Source organism: Lathamus discolor, chromosome 4 (genome assembly GCF_037157495.1).
Source record: "Lathamus discolor isolate bLatDis1 chromosome 4, bLatDis1.hap1, whole genome shotgun sequence".
NCBI classification, from domain to species: domain Eukaryota; kingdom Metazoa; phylum Chordata; class Aves; order Psittaciformes; family Psittacidae; genus Lathamus; species Lathamus discolor.
This window is the reverse complement of record NC_088887.1, coordinates 27753172-27778316: the sequence shown is the minus strand read 5'-3', so window position 1 is coordinate 27778316 and position 25145 is coordinate 27753172. Positions and strand designations below refer to the sequence as shown.

At 39.9% G+C, this 25145-nt stretch overlaps 1 protein-coding gene across 5 annotated transcripts in view; it reads left to right on the top strand.

Moving 5' to 3' along the window:
- Positions 1-25145, top strand: part of APP (amyloid beta precursor protein) — a 209536-nt gene that overhangs the window by 152066 nt on the left and 32325 nt on the right. For all 5 annotated transcript variants that reach the window (XM_065676759.1, XM_065676758.1, XM_065676756.1 and 2 more), the window contains 2 exons: positions 9267-9395; positions 11423-11522. In XM_065676759.1, the coding sequence (XP_065532831.1) occupies positions 9267-9395; positions 11423-11522 (229 nt within the window). The remainder of the gene's footprint in view (positions 1-9266; positions 9396-11422; positions 11523-25145) is intronic.

The window sequence follows — 25145 nt, the reverse complement described above, 5'->3', positions numbered from 1 at the left end:
ACTAACTGCAGGTCATGTTTGCTCTCTTGCAGTGTGGTTTTGAGTGGTTCAGCTGAGGTAGGATTTCACATATGGCTTTAGCCTTCAGCTGTTGCTGTGACATTGAGCCTTATGCAAATGTAATCCTGCCTGAAATGTATCCTGGGCAAAGCTGGGTGTGGATCAGGCTGACAGCTTGGTTCTGCAGGTATCTCAGGTTGTGGAAGGTGAAGATGGGGACCTCATATAACAGCAGAAGCATGGTAGTAACATCAGCTGGTGTTGCTACCAAATGGTGACTTATCTCAAGAGTATTGGGGTGAAAAGTTTAAGTAATGTCTTCAAATGGTTCTTTTGCCAGTCGTGTTGATGGTACTGTCCTTGCCTCAGCATTTTTTGGTTGTGTGCTCTGTAGTTACCGACAGTGCAGGCACGGGCCTCTGAACTGCTGGTCAGATGTGTGCCAAAGCACAGGAAAAAAAACGACCTTGAATTCAGCAGGAGGATTTATCTGGATTTATTGTGGGACAGAGGGTGAAACCTGAACAGTGATCGATGATAGCTGAACAGCCTAATGAATGAATCCACTCTACTGACTGCTTTGCAGGATATGGAGCCAGAAATGTGAATCTAAACTGTGCATCTAAACTTTGGCTGCCTAGACAAAGAGAAAATGGGGAGTAATGGAAAATTCAACTCTGATATTCTAGCTGAATTTCTCTCTGGCAGTTCCCTAGTAAACTAAAAGTACATCTGATGAGACAGCATTGTCTTTGGAAGAGAAAGTCATAACTTCCTGGTGACTTTTTAAGTAATCTTACAAAAGGGAGGTTTTTCTGGAGTTCCCCCCAAATGTTTTTAAAAGCCTGTTTTGCTCTTAGTATGTTTCCTACAAAGCTAGATTCTGCATATTTAAAGCCATGGAGTCTCTTCCTCAGATGTTGTAAGGACAGGATTTGGGTTTAAATAGAAAAATAAGTTAAGCTTTTTTATTGGAGTGCATGTCTTCTGCACACAGCTAGTGAATGTATATGTATACACCCTAAGTCTGGTGTATATAGATACATATATAGATGTGTGTGTGTGCGAAAAGTATTTTCCATGTGCTGTTTAATAGCTTGGGCATATTGCCTTGTACTTGAATTTGAACATTTTCCAAGGTTTTTTTGGACTTCTGGCAGGCCACTTGAAGCAGCATGATATCATTTCACTCTTGGATGTCTAGTAGTCCGTGACCAGTCTTTGCCTGCAGATCAGTTATCTTAGGAGTACGGTGAGTCTGGCACTCCTGGTATCATCAGACTGATCATGGGATGTGATGCACGGTTTTCTGTGAGTGGTGACAACCTGATCTGCTGGGAATGCTGTGTTCTGCATGTATACAGATTATGTGGTACTTCTGTTCAAAGGGTGGGATCTCAGGGGAGCTGAAGGGAAACTTCCTCTGCCTCGAAAGGTCCTGAGCTACAGACAGGGAGGCTGTCTGTATGAGAAGTAGTATCGTCATTTACTTGCTCCTTTGGATGAGGCTTTCCTTATAGGGATAGCAAGGTATGGAACTAGGAGAACCTTTTGCTCTGAGTCAGTAGGGTAGTTCTTGTACACACCTAGAAAACAGCTGCGTTCAGTGCCATCCTACCTGAAACTACAGAAGTCTGGGAATCTGTAGCTTATGTATTGGACCAAAAACTTCCACTGCAGGTTTTTGTCACATGTTAAGCAGATGATTGCCCAATGCTGGTGTTGGAGGCATGTCTCGGAGTACCACTTTGGGCAGCAAGGGAAACAAGGGAGAGCGTGCAGAGAAGAAATTCCATAGCTCCAAAGTCTACTAGGACATAAATTTGAGCACAACCAAATATTTGTACTGTTCTGTTCTCAGAGCACTCTCATGCGGGCTGCCCAGAAAACTCACATTTGATCCTCATCCCTGGTTCCTGATGCAGCTTAGCTGTGCTTCTGCGCTGTGTTGCCTTTGATAATGGGGTGCAGCTGTTCAATATCCAGTGTCAAAATACTGCATTGTTTCATCCTGCTTGATGGTCTTACTACAGAAAAGGAGGATTAGTGGCAGCTGGAACCAATATGCCTGTAGTTTTTAAAACAGTTGGAAATTTTCCCCTTCATTTTGCAAGTTAAATAGAGGAACTCAGATCCATCATTCTCTGTGAGCAGATTGATTCTGTAATTTGCTGCTGTTCCCTCTTTCACATGCATGTCAAATTTTGCTGGATTTACACCTCCTTGTTTAATCTTTGTTGGTAAGGGAGGCACATTCTCTGTGGGAAGCCAGTGGCAGGGGGCAAAGAGAAGCAGAAAAGAAATCCCGCTCCTAGCGGTGAAATAAAGGGTTTCAGAGCAAGGAAACATACAGGAAAACTCTGAAAGGTAATTAATTAACCTAGTTACTTTGCACATAGATCAAAGAGAGCATATATCATTAAAATCACTTTAAAAAGCTTGTCTTCTAATTTGGCACTATTTTACTGAAATAACTAAACTACATTTCAGTAATTTACGTTACCAAAATGTAATTTATTGCTGAACAGAACAGAACAGGATCATTAAGGTCAACCTTAGCATGTGCATCAATTCGTTTGAATTTTTTGTTGCAGTTTTTTTTCTCCTGTTGTTGCTGTCTTCAGAATTCATTCTGGTACCTTTTGTGCTATGGAAGCAGTGTTCATGTGAAGAGAGCACAGCGCAGGCTGAAACTAGTCCAGTTTGGCTATTTGGCTATGAAAGAGGAATCTGTGGAGGGGCCCTTAGTGCCTCTGTGTTTGGAAAGCTTGAAGCCTTTCCTGAGTCCAACGAGGTTGCTGTGGAAATATGCAGTTGGAGGCAGGCCAAAGTGTTGCTGCTGATCTAGTGATAAAAATCCTCCTGTTCAGTAGGAAAGAGCAGTCCAGCTCTAATACTCCACCCTCTAGCTCTGCTTCTCCAAACCCGTAAACTTACAGCTGTGGAATTTCTCACATACACTTAATTTTGTAGGATTTTTGGGAAATAGTATGGATTTCCGTTCTGCTGTTAAACCATGTCAGACTTCAAGAAACGCGGTCGTCTAACTCCGTTTTCCAGCAGCTTCTGAGGCTTTTATGTGAATAAAATAAGTGCCATCTTTTCTCCCCAGTCTGTGGGCCTGAGCAAATGGTATGGTCATACACCTAGGCTTGCCAGTAGTTTTTATGTACAAGCGAATTGAAAACAGAAGAGATGATTTCATATCTGCATTAAATTCTGCAAAACTCTGGCAGGTTCATTGTATTTAAAATGCAAAGGTTTAAAAGAATGAGCAGGAACAAAATTCATCCGTAGTTTGTCCAAGTTCAGTAAGTTCAAATCCTGAAAAGCAAATAATGAGATTGAATCAAATACTGTTTTAATTCTATTCTTCCCCAAGAAAAGTCTTTGGGAAGGTAGGCAAAGGGAAGTTTTGGGTACCACTGTAGCCATGTGTTTGTCTTATGTGGAGTAACACGTCTTCTTACAAATTAACAAAAATTGTAGAAGGCATCTTTAACTCCACATGAAAGATAGCTGGGTGGGGGTTTGGGTTTGTCTCAACCATGACTAAAAGTCCTGCATTCATCCTTGTTAGTCTTTCTTGAATGTTCCTATAATGAACTACTACTCCTGTGTCAAATATGACCTGCAAGTTAATATCGCAGCAGATATCTGTCTCATACGGTATACAAGGTATTCCTAATAAATGAATGAAAAGAAGAAATTGTTGCACATTTCAACAGCAGCAGTCATAAAGGGCTGGTGATTGATTTTTCTCTAAAGGCAAGATTAAATAGCACAATACAGCATTGTGAAACTTTCCCATTTAGAGAGAATTTTGAGCAAATGACAAGCCAGCTCAGAACTTCCCATGGAAGTTCCCTGGCACAGAGCCAGGAAGTTGCATTTTAAATACACTGAAGTGTTTTAATACGATTTTTGTGTTGTTTCTCTGAAGTCTTGGGTTTCTCTGAAGTCTTGGATTTCCAGGAGGAGAGTGTGAGTTAGATTTGTAGCAATCCAAAGTACTTTTGATGTTTCCATTTTCTGAGCCCAGTGAAATTGCACTTTCATTACTCCCTTAATCTGAAACAGTAGACCAGGATCACCATAGGGTTCTGGGAGGGGGGATGACAGACACACTGTATGCATGCATATATATTCATATTTATATTAATATGTTGTTCATAATATTTGATTTAATCTGGTTTGGGGGCAGTTTAGGTCTCATGTATGATTCCTTTATGAGGGGTGACCTTACCTTGATGCTGATGCCACCCAAAATAAAAAGCACTGGGTGACAAGAGATGGCCTGGAACTCACCACCAGGTAGCCAAGAGCCATCAGTGCTTTCTGCTTTGTTTGGACTTGTGCCTTGTACAGCTGGAAACATGTTAGCTAGCTCTCTGGACTGTCTGATTAAGCTTTCAAACCAGGGGGTTGCAGTACAGGTCCTTAACTCTGCCCTGACACATATGTATGCATATGTATGTATGTATGTGTGTGTGTGTGTGTGGATAGATAGATTAGATAGATAGATAGATAGATAGATAGATAGATAGATAGATAGATAGATAATTTAGTTAGTTACGGAAAAAATTGTCTTCCAAACAAGAGACAGGGTATACTGTGTGCAGAATTGGGTAGAAAATTAGCTTTTTAATGCTGCATTGTCAGCCTAGGTAGTCTGTAGACCACCCGTGTAGTCTGTGGACCTGTCTACTTTGTACCAGATGTATTGAATGCATGCTAGTCCCAACATGCTCTCAAAAACTGTAACAAATAATACTTTGAGAACATTTTCTAGTATAAACAGGATTTTAAATTAACAACTAAAATACCCACAGACACCAGTACATCTGTTGGCCTGTCACAATAGCTTATAAAAGGACTATGACTGATCTGTGTTTAGTTTGAGGTTAAAAAAAAAAACAACAGGTGTTTGAATCTGCCGAGAAAGAGGAGTTTTGGTATGAATTTCATGGAAGCAAACGGCGCAAGAGCGTATGCTTGAGATAGTCAGCAGCAGCATGTAATGGTAGCATTCACGCTGCTTCACCTTGCGTTGCCCACTGCACGCCTTACTAGATGGGTCAGTCAAGGTAACTAAAAATATGGGCATAACAGGAGTTGTGTTGGGAGTATCCTGTCTGTTTTCAGAGGAAAACTGAAAAAAAAAGCCAGCAAACAAGTACAGAAAACTGAAAGTAGTGGAATTATTTCATGAGGCTTAGGTAGCCCCTGGTGGCTAATACAAGTTAGTTATTCTGTGGCGTGGTTTTTAAAGTAAGGTGACTACTGACATGAACACACCAAGTTTTCCCTGGCAAAACATGCAGCAGAATTTCAAGTACTAAGCCCAGAAGTTTGTAATGGAGTTTGGAGGTTGGTACATGATTTATGAAGAGCAAGAGGTGCCAAGCTGGCCCTGGAATGTGTCAGCCATTTGTTCTGCCATAGACAGTGTCAGAGCTGAGACCTTGGGATCTTAATTTAGCTGATAATAGCATCACTTTGAGTTATAATTTAATATGAAGGTTCCTGCCTAGGGTTGAAGTAATAGATGGCTGTGGATATAATAGCTTCAGCTAGAGGGTCTGTCTTCATCTCAGCCTGTGGAGCCTTTCCTCACCTTTGTGCCTGGCTGTTCACTGTGACCTCTCTGCTCTACCATCACAAGAGTTCCTATCACTGTTCAGTGTACCAGATTTGGGGGTGAATCGTGCTTATAAGTGTCTCTGCAAAAACTGCCTGCATGGGTGGCATTTCAGAACCAGTTCATTCAGTAATGACATTTAAAAGAAAATGTGTATGAAATAAAATACAGAGGTGGGATTTGGGGTACTTTTGCTGATCCAAAAATTTGTTAAAACTCTGCAAGCAGTAGGTCTGCAGTTCTAGGCATTGAGGAGAAAATTATCAATTAATTTACTATTGGGGGTTTTTACTACTCAAGTTGCATTCAGTGTAGACCTTGGTCCTTGTTTGGTCATCCACACTCAGGTATGCAAGGCCCAGTGGAAAGCTCTTGCTGGCCATCACCAGCTCTGGCAATTTCAACTTCAGCCGCAGCCCTGAAGCCATGTGGCAGTAGCACTGGAATGTTGTTGGTAAGGTTGGAGGTATGACCTGATCCAGTGTGAACAGGACTTCCAGCAAGGAAGCAGAGCTGGTGTAGTGTATGTCAGGAGTTCAGGGATTACCACCACCTTTTGAGGTTTTTTGATCAGTATAGGAATGACCTTATAATATAATAAGAATTATGTAGTATAATATAGTGTATAATATACTATATATAAAGTATAATATTACCTTAACAATGGAGGCAGGGCATGTTTCTTAAAAGGCACAGTGAAGACATTTTTGGCCATAACGAGTCTGTCTGCTAAGACTTACAATCCGTTTCAGCTTCCACTTCAGAGGAGCCTGATTACATCTGTACCTCATGTCTCGATACTGTGTTCATGGAATACTGTTTTTTCCATAGATGCCTGTGCATCCACCCTAGGAATCTGGCATGTGGTGCAGTGCCCTGCTGATTGGGAAAGCCTTGTGCATCTTGCAGGGTGACTGAATGCTTCACAAGGACTTCTTAGCTTTGAATCACTTGCTGTTAATGTCACAAGCTTTTAGGCCATGTGAGACCGCTTGACCGATAGTTACCATCAGGGTCAAAATGTGCATATGGCTAGTTTTAAAAACAAAATCCTGAAACTCTCTAGGCTTGTATACCTACATGCAGGGAGTTTCTAGTGTTTGGGGGGTTTTGCTTGAGAAAAACCAAAGTCTCTAACCCTGTAAGGAAACATCTTTCATTTAATATTCTTTCTTCATTGTCCTAAATTTGAATTACAATTTTTGCTGCCATCACAGGGAGATTTTTTGAGCAGACATGCTAGAGGTATGCACATCCATTTCTTCTTAATAGCAGTAAGTCTGGGACATTTCTCAATGTTAGAAAAGGCGCTGAAGGTAGGTTGCAAATTTACCCAAGTAATTACTTTTTTTTTTTACTACTTTTAGTGGTATTTGAGTGGTATTTTCAAGATTATTATCCTATTAACATGTCTACTTGTGACTCTTAATGTCAAAGTTTCATTGACATATTACAATGAATGCAAACACACTAAAGGAAAACAAAAATAGTGCCCTTCTGTCCTAGACATTACACTTGAAATATCTCATGAAGAAATAGAAATTAATCCATTCTCTCTAGTCTGCCTTAACCTGGTGTGTCTGGGGGCAAGGAAAGCTGAATGGTCAGGAAAGGTAACATTTTCTGCCTTCAGAATTTTATTGTTCTTAAAAGTTTCTGGTCTTCTGTCCTTGATTCCTGTAAAGATTTGTGGTTGGCACTTTAGTTTGGCCATTACCCAGTGTTGTGAGGATTACTTACCTTCCACCATTTCTCCACAGTTCCTTGCAACGTCATCCCAGGATGCTTGTCTTTGGGGACTTGGCGTTATGTTCCTTACGAATGAGTTTTCAGTCATGGAGCCACTAAGTTTAATCCTGTGGCAGGGAACAGCTTCACATCTCTATTTCTGTCTGACAAATCTTCTTCAAATAACCTCTGCTTTACTTTTCTTTACATTTTAAAATCTCTTGCTTCTCTTAGCTGAAATTATTCTTAAATCTTTGAGCTCTGTAGCTTAGTATTCATGTCTTGTGTAAATGTTAAATTCATTTAGGCTCTATATTTGTCCATAAGTTTTCTTAAAACTTCTACTTCGCCCACGGTCCTTCCTGTTTCAGAAAGCTGTGCACAGAGCCTGTGATGCTTGTCACTTCCCCACCCTTTTCACTATGTCCCTGCCAGTGCCCAGACCAGCTGTTCACCACTTCTGCTTGTTCTTGAATCTGCTGCACAGTAAGGTCACCTTTCCCTTTCTTCTCACCTGCCTAAGCTTCATGCTTTTCACTGCTCAGCAGCTCCAGGTAGGATGCGCAAACACAACAGCACAATCCAGGGGGGAAGAATGTCCAGAATCCATCATAAAAACTCAGTTAAAAATAAATGTCTTAGCTGGATGCTAGGGAATACTTACCTGTTTGGGGACTGTATTATTGTATGGAGTAAGAAAGTAAGGAAAAATACGCATTTCTTAGTCTTCACCGCTCCATTATCATTCTGTGTATATTTTCAAGTTCCCTTCAGCTACAGACCTTTCCTATGTTTGCATTCAATTGTATGCCTTAAGGCATATTTTTAATAGGTTTTACTAGAAAAATCACCTGCAATGTATACGTAATACTAGGATTTTTACCAAATCTGGCACCCAAACTGAGTACGTTCAGAAGAACCAAGTAGGTGCCCCTTTTTTCTTGTGGCTTTTCAACCAGTTGTGTATTCTGCATGTGTACTTTCTGTACTTCAGTTAAATGGTCCCTTTCCTCTTTTTTTTCTCCCTGGTGTCATACCAATAGTGACAGGACAGGAGTGTCTTCAGTTTGTTTGGAGGGGGTTGGGGTTTGGTTTTGTTTGAGTGGTTCTATGTTTTGTTTTTATGTTTTGCAGTCAAGTCTGATAATTATCCTTTGGCTTAGATAGAGCAGCGCGTTTCACATGGTCTTCTGCGCAGCTGTTGGGCAGGTTACTTTCTGTACTTGAATGTCTGTGGGTGCATTCAGTTTACTGTTGATAAAATTTACCAGTTGTGATCTTTTTTTAGTTGCCAAAGTCAACTCTAGTTGACAGATGTTGATACTGGTTGAGTATTTAATATAGTAGAGCATATATGGTGAATCTTTGAAATGCTTCCAATGGAGTGTCCAGATTTTGGGGTATCTTCCGGGAGGGATTTTCCTGGTGGTGTTGAAGGTTGTGAAACTGGGAGCTTGAATCATGGGGGCTTCCAGGGTTGTGGGAGAGGAGAAATAAAGTCTGATGGAGAGAACTGAAGCAAAGCCCAAAAGAAATTGATCTTGGGTGTCCGTTGCATATCACACTAAGATGGCACCTGCTGTCTTGTTGGGCTGATAGTGTAGCAGTTACATGAGAAGACCCAACAGCCAAATTTCTCCTTATGGCTGGGGAGGAAATCTGAACGCTTTCCCCAGGGACCTTATCTACTTGCCTACAGCTACTGTTTAATGGTGCGTTCCGCTGAATGGGCTGAGTGAGTGAATGTTCCGTAGGGTAAGAATTTTCCTTATGCATTCGGAAGATTAACTGCAGGCACCACTGGCCAACTTTTTTTGGAGTGGGACACATTTGTAATGCAAGGAACTAAAATGTGTTGCTTTAAACTGATTTTTCCCCACATATTTTTTCCCTGTAGCCTCGTCATGTATTCAACATGCTGAAGAAGTACGTGCGTGCTGAGCAGAAGGACAGACAGCATACTCTCAAACACTTTGAACATGTCCGCATGGTAGACCCAAAGAAAGCTGCCCAAATCAGATCTCAGGTAATCCCCTCTGAGGGTTAATGTGTTTGTATTTCTTCATAACCATTGTGAAGTTTCTGACAACTTACTTAAAAAAACAAAACCAGACAAACCTGAGTCCGTTCTGTGGACAGCTTTACATGCAGTAATAATCTGCTTTCTGGCAGAAGATTAGGGCAAAATGATGTGGGAGTAGGGTGGGTATAATATGTCTTCTGAGAAGGACTGAAAAACAGCTTTTTTTTCTACCCAGACAATGAGTCAGTTGTGAGCATTTCCTGAGGAGCCCTCCAGAGCACTAATGCCCAGAGCCTTTATTAGTGCTCTGGGAAATGTCAGTAATAGATTTAGTGACCGCACATGGTTATGCTTCCCTCAGCTGAAGTGATAGAACCAGAAGTGGTGTAGCCATCTCACTGCAACCAACCTTTCTATAGTTATTGCAGAGGTACTTGTAGTGCCTATAAATGTGATTACTAGAATGCACCGGAGTTTAATGTGTTCTTTTAAAACAGACACTCTAGTTCATGGCATTTTAACTGCTGAATGTTACTGCAGTCCTCAATGTGTATGTTTGGAACAGTTTTTATGTTGCCTTCATAAATCATGGAGGATGAGAAAGTAGAAGAAAAAAAAGAAAAAGATTGATGTAGATGGATTTCAAAACAGCAATTAAAATTGCAGGCACAATGGATAATCTGATAAAAAAGTGCAATCTGCTGAATCTGCTGCTGTTCCCTCTGCAGGATGCAGTGGGAAGTGCTGATCCAGCCACAGTTTTTGAACTGTTTGGTATTGCCGAAAACCAAATGTTAACCATTTGCCTCTCTGAATGGCACAATTTGCATGTTAGACTTTTCAAATGTCTATTCCAGCCAGACCTGTACATTGAGATTGTGCTGTCGTGAAATTTCTAGAGTTAGAAATGCTGCACACTTCCAACATTCTTCCGCAGTGATGGTTGTCTTTCCCTTGTCTTAAACGTTAGTGCATGTCCTTTTGCATCTAACATGACTTTTTAGTTTCTATATCTCTAGACTACTTTATAACAAAACACAGTGAATTTTTGCAGACTACAGATTGTGTGGCAGCACAGGAGAAGATTAGAAGCCGATATTTAAGTGCAGTGTATTGCTTAATACGTTTTCATAGGAATGAGTATAGTGGCTTTGCTTCCAGAATTGGTCAGAAGATTGGGGGAATTTAGACTGAAGGATCTCTCTGTGAAAATTGTTTTCAGTGGAACATGGAAAACAAAATATTTTGTTCAAAAGCATCAATACTGTATTTGAATTTGAAGAAATCATGCCATTGTTTCATTAAAATTGCTGTCTGCAACCCATTTTCCGTTTTAGGCTTACTTGCTTTGTCAGTCTTCTAAGATGCACCTCAATTTCCCTTTCTGCTGAAGAGAGGTGATACTTGTGGAGATTACCCTGGGGGTGCATATATCATGGGATGTTATGACTCAACCCATAGCAGTGTGCGGGAACCTGAGGCAATAGAGTTGTAATCACGAGATAATGCAGTAATGCTGGGTGAAAATATTATTGTTTTCAGCTGAAAAAGCTTGCAAATATTTTTTACCAAGAAAATTGAAGGTTTTTTGAGAGCTGTTTCTTTCTACAATATTAGGATAAAGGGAGGAAAAACTCACACAGCTGAAACATTTTCATGCAGCAGTCATTGCACCTCACTTGGTTTGCATGTTATGTGAAAACTTACAGGTATGGCTGTGGATTTCTGACACAGTAGCTGCTTGTGTACATGCTCTCCCTCACAGCAGCTATAGACCCCTAGTTTAAATAACTGCATTCCCATGGGATTTCAGATAGTTGCTATGGAAGAGGATCTAGAGCACTATTTTTGTAGCAGCTGTAGGAGAGGTGAATTTTGCAATGGATTTGACAGTTTCAGTACATAAAGCATACTAAAATCTTACACCTTACACAAGTGAAAACTGTCTTGTTCTCTATAACCTTTGCAATTTGTAATAATGTCAAATTAACAGTAGTATTCCCCTTCTTAAAATACTTTTATTTCCGTAGGTCATGACACATCTACGTGTGATATATGAACGCATGAACCAGTCTCTCTCCTTCCTCTACAACGTGCCTGCTGTGGCAGAAGAGATCCAGGATGAAGTCGGTATGCAAACTATTAATGTAGAAACAGGAAAAATAATTCTGTGATGAGAAATTATCACCAAAAGCTAAAATACAGCATAGAATCATAGAATACTTCTTACTTCTCATATTAATACATTGTCCCAGCTGAGAAACAGGACAGTAAATTTGGCAATGTTCTTAAATTATAATGTAAATTACAATGAATACTTGGAAGACATATCCTTTATAACCTGTGCAGTGGCATCACCATATTGTTGTAAATGTCTTCCCTGAAATACGTTAATTTACATTTGGAACCTCCATGCTAAAGGGACACAGCTGTTGACAGTGAGATTTAGCAAATCCTGGGTTTGGATATTTAATTTACATGGCAAATATTTACATTATCTGTTGTAAACATTTTGGAAGTCCCTCAACGAGTTGCAGACCCAGGCATCTGAGAAAAGTGCAAGTATCAACTGGAAATTGCCAAGTGCAACTTGGCAGTATCTTACTGGTCATCCATTTAGTTCTTGGTTAGTTGATCAAATGGTTCTCTCCTCCGTTTTTTTAGCAGCACACGGGCTAGGCTGTGGACTAGTCAAGTAGCAATAGTCCCATGGCTGCATCTTCCTCAAGTGCTGTCACGGCAGATTTAACTATGAGGGAAAATGGTCTTTCCTACCACTCACAGCTCCTGGCTGTGAGTACCTGCAACAGAGGTGCCTCTGTCACAGCATTTGGCTTTTGCTGTGTGCTGCTGTTGCACCAAAGCATCTTCACTTAGCCTGTGTTAATTTCAGATACAGTCACAGCTCTGGACATCATGTTGCTAATGTGCTTCTGTAAAAAAAATATATATAACCGAATGCAAAGGCCGGAAATAGGATGGTCATTGTCTTTGAAACAGGTTTGTTTTGCAAGACACAGTACTCTGCAAAATGGCAGTTGATGGATTAGTTTCACATATAACCAGCTTGGGCTGACTAAATAAATTACTGATTTCTTTAAAACACAAGGGAAGGAGGCAGGTGTGCCATTGCAGTAAGGATTAGGATGCTTTGAGGATGCAGGGAGGGGATGGAACGAGAGTAGTGGTAGTCATTTGCACAAAGCACAGGTTAGGAAAGAGATAGGCTTCTACTTGAGAGGGCTGGGAATGAGATCAGGAAGTTTTGGAAGGGGTTGGGAGGAAACAAGAAGCTGAATTAGTAATTAATCTTCACCATGTGTTTCTGTGCTCCACAATTAGAAGGCGCAGTCAACAGTCTCAGTCTGTAGCTGTGCAGAAAAAACACCTTATTGGTCATTCGGAAGCATATCATTTCTGTAGTGAAGGAGATGCTGGTACTGTTAGGTCCTGGAGATGTCAGTTTGCTATCATTCCCTTGGGGTTTTTTATTTGAAGTTTGGATTTCATCTGTTCTTAGTAATGGTAATGTTTATTGGTGAGGATATTCTAAATTTTCTTCTCCCTCCTAAATACTGAAATGAAGTGGGAATTCCAGAGGCTTTGAAGTGACATGGGAGAAAAAGTCTGCTAAGCAGTTCAGAAAAATCTCACTCCAAATTTCAAATGTAATACTGATTTTTAGGGGGGGGGGGGGGGGGGAAGAGCCCAAAGTTAGTGGGATATTTTTTCCTGATCGGATGACAGAAAGTAAGATATCTCAAAGAAAAAGTCTATCACAGTCTCTTGAGTACTTTTTCTCTACTTTAAGGTTGCTTATTTGTGGAGGGGGTTTTATGTTTTTTTGTATACTAAGAATTCTTCAAAGCCTTGCAGGGTTTGAAACAATGAAAAGTAAGTTCTCATACTGGGAGCGGCAAAAATTAAAGAAAGCACTATCAGATCTGAGCTGTACTAGGTAAAATAGTTTTCAGTAATGAGGGGAAAACCTGTTTTCTTTCAGTATCAATGTTCTTGATGGTGCCATTGGCTGTATACTGGGGTTTACACTCTGGTTTTGGTGAAAGTTTGTTGAAGTCATTGCCATCTGTTAATTGAGACAGTATCTTCCTAGCTTTGAGCACTGATCTGTTTCAAATTCTGTTCTGAAATGATTGAGGTTTTTTTTGCTTCTGTACTCTTCCTAAACCCATAGCAAAGCAAATCTCTTACAGCTGCAGAATCTGTGGAGAAGTAAAAAACTGTTAAAGTTGCACTTTGTAACATTCCCAAGTAGAGCTACAACTTCCATTAAAACACGTTTTGTTAGAACCATTGGCTTAGAAAGTCTGAGTAAGTGGAGAAGCTGAAAAATGACCTAGGTAAGAACATCTTGCACACACAGTATCTGAATTACAAGTTACGTATAAGGAAGCATTGTTGGAAATAGCTATTAGGCTGGGATGCAAGTTAGATGGCTAATGGTTTAGTTCAGGGTTTTTGTTCATTATACTTTCCGTTTCTAGTTCCGTACTTTACTGCAGAGGTCTTCATGAGCAGTTTTCACCTCGAGGAATTAATAATCTTTGGTTTAGAAGACACAGCTCTGACATAATTATTCCCGTAAATGAACAAATAGTTCTGTGAACAGAAAAATAAATGACATCTAGTCTCCTGTGAATTTGTACTGTGGGTTTAATCCTCTTATATCTAATAAAATGCTGTTTTTTTACTAGATACTCTTTCTGGTAGAAATATTATGCCCTATTTTGCACAGCTTCTCCATTATTAGCTGTTGAAAATTTTGAATCTCAGGTCTTGGGATTTAGGGTTTTTTTTTAGAAATTGTACTAGAAATATGTCCCTTACATCTTCATGGCAGTCCCCTTCCGAAGGCTCATCGGTGAGAAATAGGTGGTGTTCTGTCGTGGGAAGATACATGGGCCTGAAGATAGGATGTAAACTTGTAATTTCTGTCAGCTATTTTTGGAGACTGGCTGTTTTCAGAACTTCCATAGAGACAATGGCAGGAAGTTAGGGTAGAATTTAAAAGGGTTGTAGTCTTTACCTGCAGCTCATCTGTAGTCCTCATCACCAGCTGATGTCCATTTGCTTAAACAGAAGATGTCTTGGAATTAGTATACAGATACAGAGGAAGACCCACAGCACTCCCAAAGGTAGAAAGCAGCACTTGCATGAAGTGAGGATGTTTTGCAAAGCCTTCGCCCAGTGTGTGATGTACAAATGGCCCATTAGGGTAACAGGCACGTGTTGTAGCAGCGAATTCCAGATGTGTAAGGAAGAAGACTGCTGGCTGTCTATTGTTCATGTTAGGACAGGAGAAGAAGGATCAGTGTATTGAGGTGCAGAAAGAGGTCTTTCTTACTATGACTGTTATGACAAGCCTTGGAAGGCACAAGCAGGTCATTTGTGTAGGAGATCATTTGCCATTCTGGCTTCAAATGTGTTTTCAAGGGGCAGTGATGCAAATGTGCTACAGACAAGGTCACTCTTTGACAACTGGTGTAGTTCTTGGGTTAAAATAGTGTTCCTCATGGGTGGGGGTATGCCCCTTAGATATGAGAATGGCACAGAAAAATCTAAGAGATACTTATTTGCAGCTGCAGGTAGGCAGATTATTTGGTTACCTAGGTATTCGTAGTCACCTTTTCTCTGTGATAATTCTCGTACACTATTCAGTACGTACAGTAGCTCAGAGTGAGCAATGCAGGCTTTAAGAGAAATCAGTTCCTTTGAGCACACCCTGCTTTAAATCCTTATTTGATTAGACTGCTTATCCGTGTACGTAAAAGGCAATTTATTGTTGGGAGTGGCACAGTTTCTGTATCACAAGCAACGTCAGAGCTTTGTGCATCAGTCACATGGACAGGCAGTGAGATGAATTTTTAATTCTGCCTTTGCTGCTCTGTTTCCATATTGAAGTCCTCAGCTCCATGTTTTGTAGCCCCACCGATGAAATATTCAGCATTGCCTACTGCAGCAGTATCCTAAGCTCTGAAACATTCAGTGATGAGCAGTAAGAGAGTATGATTTCATCCATCCCTTGACAAATAAAATCAAGCTGTTGTTATTTTACTATTCTGTTCCACTGTGCCTATCCCGTTCTTCTGCAGCGTGATCTGCATGCGACGCTCACATTATATACCTGGGAGAAAGGCCAAACACAAGCAGACCCCAGATCACTGCTTGCATTCAGATGCATACAGTGTGCCATGGGTCGTGTGCTATTTCAAGTATTTGTGTGCTCCAGCTTAGCATGACAAGGTTTGAGCAAGAGAGATTTGCCTCTTGACATTTGGTTCACAACTTCCTGCAAAGATTTTTTTTTTTTTTTTTAAGTATTTGTAAAAAGGTGTAAATATAGGATAAGCTGCAGACTAAAGATGTCCAAAGACTTGCTTCCTTTTAACCTTTCCTTTTGAACCATTAGTTCCCTATACCTACCAGTCCACATCTGTGGAGGGCAAAGTTAGCTCTGCCTTAGCTGGTTCTGGCCTTTCAGCATTTATAAGACTGCTGATTTCTTGTTTCTAGCTGCTGATTTTGACTTGTAGTCGATCCACAGCCTTGCTGCATTTGTTGCCATGAGTTGAATTAGGTTGCTGTTCTCCATTAATTCTGTGGTATCCTTAAGAAGCTTTGAGGGCATTAGCTGCTTGCCACGGGCTGACAGTCCAAAGCAAAAACTATTGTGGTTTGGGGATTTATGTTCCAAAACTGAATTACACCCTTGGGGCCTTTGCAAAAAAAAAATTCTCTGTCTGTCCTGTTTGGTGCCATTTCTTTTGTGATTGTTTTCTTCATCCTCTCCCTTGAAATGCTATGAGTATGTAATTAGTAATGTCTTTCAGTACAGAAGTAATGGGACTTCGCAGTGTCTTGTTTTTCTCTAACTCTTCCTTGTACTTTCTGTCGTAAGATTTAGCTGAAGGGAAGAGATCTACCTTCAGAAAATATTTAAGATCAGGAAGTGATGCTTAGGATTTCTGCACCTTTATTGAAGTTGGATTGCCATATTGAGGTGTCAGAATAACAAAGTTGGTGTATGTTAAACATGTCAGTAGCATGTTACAAGGATATTGTAAGGTTACCAAGGGTATTGGAATGGCATCAGCAGAACAGTATAGTTTATATCAAGTAGGAACAGTAATTACGACTCAGTTTCAGTACATTACACTATAAAATTCCTGAAATTGCTTGTTGGTCATGGAGGTGGCAGTTCTAGTCTGCTTCATGGGAAGCCGTTCTAGGCTTCTTCCTAGACTAGAGGCAAAAGTCCTGGTAGCAGTCGTTTAATGCAATTAATGTCATGTATCAGAGTGGTTATAATGCCTTAATTTTTATTTTTTTTCTGGTGAAGGAAAACAGATGTTGAAGCATGGGTAAATGAATAAGGACTCTAGGATCTATCTGTACTGGGAGAGACCAAGTTTAGTGAACCAGCATAGAGAAAGATGAGGAATTGTCATCGGTGTTCATCCTCAGGACAGTTGGGTTTTGCACCAGTTGACAAACCTGCTTAATCTAGTCAATGTAAATCCTTCTGGGTCTGTCTGCAGTAGCATTTTAGCTCACATGGGAGTAGAGTTTGGTAACAGATGTCTCTGTTGTTCCTATTTACTGTGTTCCACTTCACAGCTTGCTAGTATAAGCATAGGCTCTGACTGTTCTTGAGAACAGACACTGGGGAGGTCCACTTGATTGCTAAATAAAGGCACTTCTAGCACTAGATGGAGGTACAGAGAAGCGCACTAAGGACTGGAAAACTAGATACTTTTCTTTCTGAAGAAAAGCAATTCCTCTCTGGTTTTGGTTATCAGTACTTTCCAGTTGGTATTTCCTTGTATATAAAGGAGTCAGATGGAACTGAGCTATTTCCCAGGGTAAGATAAACAGCCACAATTCCAGTGCACAGTAGTTACAAGAGATCTCTACCTGAGAGAGTTTAGACAATTGCTGTTAAGTTTTCTGGAGGTCAGCAGAATTGTTTCTGAATTGCCCCAGGCACTACGCTAGTACTTGAGAGGTAGCGTCTTCAATTTTGGACACAAGCGAATGTCATCTTTGCCAAACCAAAAGTGTTGAATTTCCACCTTTGTTGTTTTTAAAACAATACATTTTTCCATGGCAGAAATTCTTCCATTCAGATTTGGTGGGTATATCTATAACATACAGAAATACCTCAGTAAGCTTTAAACAGATTTTCTGGAAGTAGCACAGTTATTTGCAGGTCTTACCCTAAGGTACTGTAAAACCTACATTCTTGTTTTCAGGAGACTCTTTGGTGTGTCTGTGTTGTATCATACAGGCTTCCCATTCCTCTCTGCCCTTTTTGCCCGTAAGGATAACAATGCAACTGGAACAAGCAGTCAAAAGCAGCCTTCAGAGAAAGTATATTTGCACAGGTACCCTGGAGTGACTTCCAGCACTAACTATGCCTGTGCTTTTTCCCCACAGTTGAATAGGTGATTTGTTAGAACTCTACTAAAAAATATATTGCAGGGTCAGTGGTTAAAAACAGTAGGGGTTTCTACCACAAAAGCAAATGAATTCTGTGTTAAGCTTCACACAGCAGCGTTTACATAGATGGATTTTGTGTGCTTAAATACTGACATGGCGTGGGCCAGGTGGACTGCCTGGTAAGCAATGAAGACCTCTTCTACCAAGGACATTTTTAAGTATTTGGCTTGTTAATATATGTATATGCACCTCAGCCTTTTTTTCAGTTGTTGATTTTTGGTTTTTTTTCTCAATCATCACAAGCTTATGGTGTTTACTAAGCCACCAGTTTAACCACTTCGTTACCTCTATAAAATATTTTTATGATGATTTAAATGCCATAAATAACTCAATAAGATACCATTGAGCTATTTGTTGGAGCAAGGTGATGTATTCTGTTCACGTGGGGAACCAGCTGATGTCACAGAATCAGAGAATGGCTGAGGCTGGAAGGGACTTGCAGGTGGTACAATAGTGACACAGGTTGCCCAGAAAGGTGGTAGATGCACCATGCCTGGAGACATTTAAGGCAAGGCTGGATGTGGTTCTGGGCAGCATGATCTAGCTGAAGATGTCCCTGCTTGTTGCAGGGGGGCTGAACTAGATGTCCTCTGAAAAGCCTTTTCAACACAAACTGTTCTATGATTCTGTGACTTCTGGAAGTCATCTGGTGCAAGCCCCCTGCTCAAGCAGGGCCAGCCAGAGCCAGTTGCCAGTGTTCAGTCACTCTCACAGTAAGAGGGTGTTTCTGGATGTTCAGGGGGAATCTCCTGTGTTTCAGTTCCTGCCAGTTGCCTTTGGCCCTGCCACTGGGCACCGCTGAAGAGAGCCTGGCTGTGTCCTCTTTGTGCCTTCTTTTCAGGTGTTTATGCACATAGATAAAATCCTCCCGAGCCTTCTCTTCTCCAGGCAGAGCAGCCCCAGTTCTCCCAGTCTTCCTCTTAGGAGAGATGATCCAGTCCCTCTGTGTCCTCTCTCCAGCATGTCCAAGTCTCTGTCATAGTGGGGAACCCAGAACTGGGCACAGCACTCAAGGTGTGGCCTCACCAGTGCTGAGCAGAGGGGGAAGAATCCCTTCCCTTCTGCGGGCAGTGCTTTGGATACCATTAGTCATCTTTGCAGCAAGGGCATGTTAATGGGTTGTGTTCAACTTGGTGTCCACCGGGACCCCCAGGTTCTTTTCTGCTGAGCTGCTTTCCAGCGTTTATTGGTGCATGGGATGGTTATTCCCCAGGTACAGGAGCAGGCCCCAGCACTTCTTGTGCAGCTAACTTACTGTCCTCCTTTAGTGTGCTGTATTTTAACAGGCACATGTAGTTGCCAGATGGAAGGACAGTTCCATGTTGCTTTGGAAATTCTGAATGGCATTCAGGATCTTGGAAGAGCTGAAGAACCTCAGTTACTTTTCCAGATTGAAAACTCTATGTCCTTTGCTGCAGCATAGGGGAGAAGGGAAAAAAACAACCTGGAAATAGATACAATGTTTTCCTCTTCTAAGCATCTCTTATTTTCTGTCCAGAGTATTTAACTGTGGTAGAAAAATAGGCAGAAAATAGTACATGATTAAAATAGATATAAATATACTTCATTGACGTTGATGTTCTCAAATGCTTTCATTAGCAGCATTCTGTATCCTCCCCATCTTTTGTAGCTAAATGGTCTATTGTGTCTTGTTACGGGCACTAATGTTCTTCAGAAAAGATATGAATCCTGAGGTTTGTGTGCACAAGCCCTCTTTTAATCTCATAAATATTGTGAACATGACTTCAGTCAGTAAAAGAGCCAGCTTCCTCCAGTCTTACAGATGCTGTGAAAAGTATAAATGGCTTCACATGACTTTGGATTGGGGTGGCTTTTCATCAGGGAAAGAGATGGGACATCTTGTTTTCCATCCACTCTTCAGAAATTTCATCAGGATAAAAAGGTCTTACAAAGTTTATTATTTTTTCCTCTGGTTTGGAAAACACTGTTCTGTTTCGCTTGCACCTGTAAGAAAATCTCATGATCCAAGTGTTAGACAAAACCCAGGAGCTTCTGATAATAGCGGTGGACTCGTAGATTATAAACAAAGTTGTTTTTAATTTCTGGACATCTGCTATTTCAGTGGCTATTTAAATCTTTCATTCTAAATAATCCCTCCTTTAGAAGGGGAGGTTTAAAGGTGCTGCCTTGATTTTCTTAAGGAGCTGATAGCTAGAACACTGTCCTGTATTGGTAGATCCTTCTTGAAGTCTATTCTGTATCCTTTCCGTTACTCTGGCCTGAAGTACCTTTTCATAGACACTTCTCTTTACAGAACAAGTTATCTTGCTGTTTAAGGTCCCACAGAAAGTTAATGACCAAAAGACAACTCTGAGCTCAGTGGCAGCTGGTTGAAGAGTATTATTTCCACTGGTAGAGGGGCTAAAGTTGTATGAAAATGTTGAATATAGGAGTGTGTGTATTATTTTAAATCAGTATACTGGATATGTTTCATTTTTAAAAGCATCATAGGTCAGGATTACCTCATAGTTAGATTTGTTCATAAACAGTATTTTAGCTGATTTCCTGCTCTATTGCATCTTCGGTGTAAGTGTAAAGCAAAGCTGGAGCACTCATAAAGTCCGATTTTACTGTTTTATGAGGGGGGATGGCTTCTCTCAGCCTTTCTCATTTGTATTTCCTGATAATTGCTTCTACCATTATATTTTAAGAAACTAATAAATTAGTTCATAGTGTGCCAAATTTAAGATGTCATTCTTTTATTGGATGGATGACAGAAGTCTGAAAAAATCTTGCAGTTGTCCAGCTTGCATGTATGATCTGAGAGCAAGTTAGCTCAGATGAGCTTGACTTTCCGAATGCATAGCTTCCATTCAGACAGGGAGGCACTGGCTTGGTGAAACATTGCCCACTTGCAGAAATGTCATTGCACTTAGTTACTGAAAATCTTCTTGGTGTACTGAATAGATGTGTGATATAATTCATAAATATGTCATCTTCTCATCGTCTTAAATCAAGTTAATGATGTTAATGTCCACTAGTACTTAAACAGCCCCAAATCATGGGAGCACAGACACACCTACAGCAGCTTTCACTTTACTGTTGAATAACAGATTTTCTTTTCCCATTTACTTGGTTTGGAAACACAGTTGTGTCATTCTCTGTGAGTCACTAAGAGATCAGATTTCTAATAGGGAGTGTTGGATTGTGAAAGAAGCAAAGTAATCATCTTAATTCTTACATGCCAGCAGATTTTAAGGGTCCAGTGAGAACCAGTTAGACTGTCTGCAAAAGCTATATATTATAGCTTTATATATTATATATTACAGAGCTAGTGTGTCAGTTGTCATTCCCACAGCAGTTTCTGGAATTGTTATTTGGGGGAATTCAGACACTGAAGTCTGAAAATGCATCACTATGGGCAAGTATCTGAGGGGGAGCGCTAAGTATGCCAATGATGTACTAAGGTTTGTTTTACTCAAGCATAACTTCCTCTTTGGAGGAGCAGAGTGAAAATTCACAGGTGCTTATAATGGCCAAGAGTATCTGACGTATTCTTGCTAGGCAAGCTGTTACTATTGGGATAGAAAGGGAGAAGAATTACAGAGGATGTGTGATTTTTTCAGAACGGCTGGATTGATGGACGTGTTGCAGTAACCTCCTAACAACTAGTTCCCATGCATGTGGGATTATAAATGAAGCAATCTTGCATCAGCACAGCTTTTTCCTGCTGTGTGAATCTTATATGCCCAATTTAACTGAAAAATTCATTTTCCTGAATAGTGCTGCCTAGCTGGGATTCCAGTCCTTTCACTGTTCTGTTTCCTTCTATTAGATCATGCATATGAAAGCAGCATAAAAGCCATCAAAACAGGTCATATCCTGCTTAATGGATATATTTGTTGAATTAAACAAATTCATCTCTTCAGAATTCTCTGACAGTCAGGATACATTTGGCCTATCAAGTGCTAAAACTGCACTTAATAAATAGGCAAAATATATTTCATCTTGAGCAGATGCTGCATGATTCAGTTTTGGTAAATTCTGATTTAAACTATTATAAGTGACTCAAATTGCAAATGCTCTCTGGGTTGCTCAGGTGCAACAAATTAATGTTTAGATTTTTATATTTTTATGGACTATTTAGTGATTCACCAGTTGCCTCCAAGTTCAGTAAACATCAAAAATTGCTGTGGGATTCGTACCCTTAGAAGTTTTTATAAGAAATGAGGGGTAATGGATGTTTTTTCAGGGGCTAGAAAGTGGTAGATTTTTAGGTTCTACTGCAGGTTTGAGTTTTACTGTGTAGTACAAGGTTGGCAAATCTGATCATTTTAATCGGTAAATAAGACTGATAAGTAATTTATGAGTAAATTAAGTATATTTTCAGAAAATGAGGTAATAAAATTCCATATCAGTTTTTCATATAAATGCTTTTTTGCAGGACAGTTTCACTTAGAAGCCCTGTGACCTGCTTATTTAGGATGGAAATGTACTTTGCTTTTTCTAATTCATACAAGAGGGTAATAATGAATGCTGATTCATCTGGCAGAAATGTCAGTGATGATTGGGGGGGAGCTGTTTATTTCTTTTAATCTAGACTCCTCAGCCTATTTTAAAGCACTTAATTATATGTTAATTTGGAATTAAATAAGTTAAATTTAAACCTTGTGAATTTGTTACAGTGCCTTACGTGGATCAGAATGATGACATACAATGTATATTCTTGAGTATGGTATAGAGTTTCAACAGGGTCTTTAATTGGCACAAGCTTCTGGTTTTGGACTTAACTTTATCCCACAAACTTGCTTTAATACTCCCTGCTTTGAACCGATGGGAAAATGCAGTCATTAATCAGAAGACTGGCCATTAGATGTTTTTAAAAATCATAAATATGCACACATCTGTAGCCATCTATTGATTTTTAATTTTATTTAATAACTGAGTTATGTAGCTGAGGGTCTATAGTAATTCTGATATTCTTTCACTGAAGGCAAAGAGTGTCATAGCTGCCTTCTTATAAAATTAAACAAAATATCGAGACCTAGAGTTTCATGTAGCATGCTGTAAAAATGAGAGAGGGTGACTGTGATTCTTCCTTGATGAAGTGGTGTGGAAATTTTCATGAACCTTTACTCAAAGCTCTCTGAAATTGCATAGCCCTCTACAAAACATTAAAGTCCATCCCTAATGAGAAAGACACCTCGGTCATATTGAAATTAATCGTTACATGGTAAAAAATGTTTTCCTGAATTGGATCATCCAACCTTTGAACACTGTTTAATACCAGGAAATTGCTTATATCACAGTCTATCTGCAGGACAGTTGCTATGTATTGAAGTTAAACATCCTTGGGTTTTTTTGTAATTTCAGACAAATAGTCTGCAAGGCAAATCCAACTGCAACATTATTACATGTACCTGCTTATAGAGGAGATTCAACTTGGGTTGCTTTTATAATGCGATTTGGGAAACACTGAAATGCACAGATGCCAGAAGCGGAGAAGCTGCGAGAAGTGGGAAAGAAATTAAAGGGATCAAGTTGTGATCTTTGTAAAAATACCAGAAGCATGTTATTTTTAGTATGGTTCTAAATATGGCAGCTATTCTTAAGTTCAGAGGTGTCATTCTTCTGAAGTTTGGTTCTTGGGCAGCAGGGTATTGTCTAAGGCTATGGGATGGATGATTATTCTCTTACTATAGGGAAAATTTCTTAGGTGAGCTGCTTCATAATACCTTAAATGTTTATTTCCTGAGGAGCTGAAAAAGGAAAAGTCTTTTCACCTTATTGAACAAGATTATGAGGCACATAAGAAATTTCTGAAATCTGAAAAACTACTGCTGCTCCTTACTCTTGCCCTAATGGTGAAGTTTCTAAAGGACAGGAAATAAGAACTGTGAAATACTGTTTTCCATCGTTCTTGCTCTTTCAGTCTCAGTTTAACCTAGAGAGACATACTGCACTGTAAAAGTTTCCAGATAAGGCAACCTGTGGCGTAATTTCACAGGCTAGGCAGGAGAAGAGAAGAAAGCTTACATCTGACGGGGTGGTCACGTTTCTCTGTCAGTATGGATCTGAGCATGGCAGGTTAGGCTCATTTCCAGTATTTCACAGTAATTATCTAGCATACCGCTCTTCTGTCATCATTGTCAAAGAGTGCAGGCAGCAGAACCACTCACACCTTCCAGTAGGCTGGTCACTTTCAATAAAGGTGTCATGAGAGTTGCTCTCTAAATTATATTTGACTTGTACTGTATAAATGCATGAGTTCAACAGTGAATGCCACATAATTGTGTTTTGCAGCTTGATAATGTTATAATTATGACACCCAGTAGTATGTAACATTACAAATTTACGTGCTTCATTGAGCAAAACATGTTAAAATAACAATATGCTTGAAACTCAGTGGACCTTAACTCTCTGTGGTAAGGCACAGACTTCAGTGTGATTAGATTTAAGCACATGCTTAATTTCCTCTAACTTGAGCAGAAGCTGGAGGAAATACCCATGGTATTTTCAGGTATATTCTCTCCTTTGACCTCAGAGGAGGAATTCTAGCTTGATGCAGAAAGTTATATATATGAAACCCACAGGATATACAAGTGACCTAACTACCTTTCTGACTGTAGAATTTGCATTCATCATAGGTACAGAAAGTCCTTAAGTGTTACTTCTCTAAAACACCTTACTTGCATTACTAATACTTTGTATTTTGGAGTTCACTACATAAACTGTGTATTTACGTCTCCATACAAATTACCTGTGGGAAAATAAAAGTGCTTTCTGAATGTGAAATACATCTGTTCATTTGGAAGTGCTGCTGCATAAGTGGGTTACGGGTATGCTGTCAGATTATGTAAGAGCTCTAATGTAAATGCAGATGTAGAGGTGAATAATGTTTTGGGTTTGATTTTAAGTATTCACTAAGGCTAAGCTTTTAAGGAGGCTTTGTTTTCAAATTTACCAGTTTGGGGGAGTTTTGATTCATACAGCTGATAAGATGCAGATGTTCAAATTTAGTTAAAACCTGACTGCATTACATCAGTGAAACTCCTTCTAGCACATGATCATGTTGAAGATTGAGCTGTGACATGTTGAATTAGCCCATAAAGTAGGCATCATGAAAGCTGCATCTAAACGTGTTATCTCTCATCACATGCACTGCAATAAATGATTGTGTAAATGTTCTTGGTGAATCCTAATTATGATATACAGCACTTGCATGATTTAAACTGTCTTCAAACTGGTATAAGATAATATGTGCGCACCCAC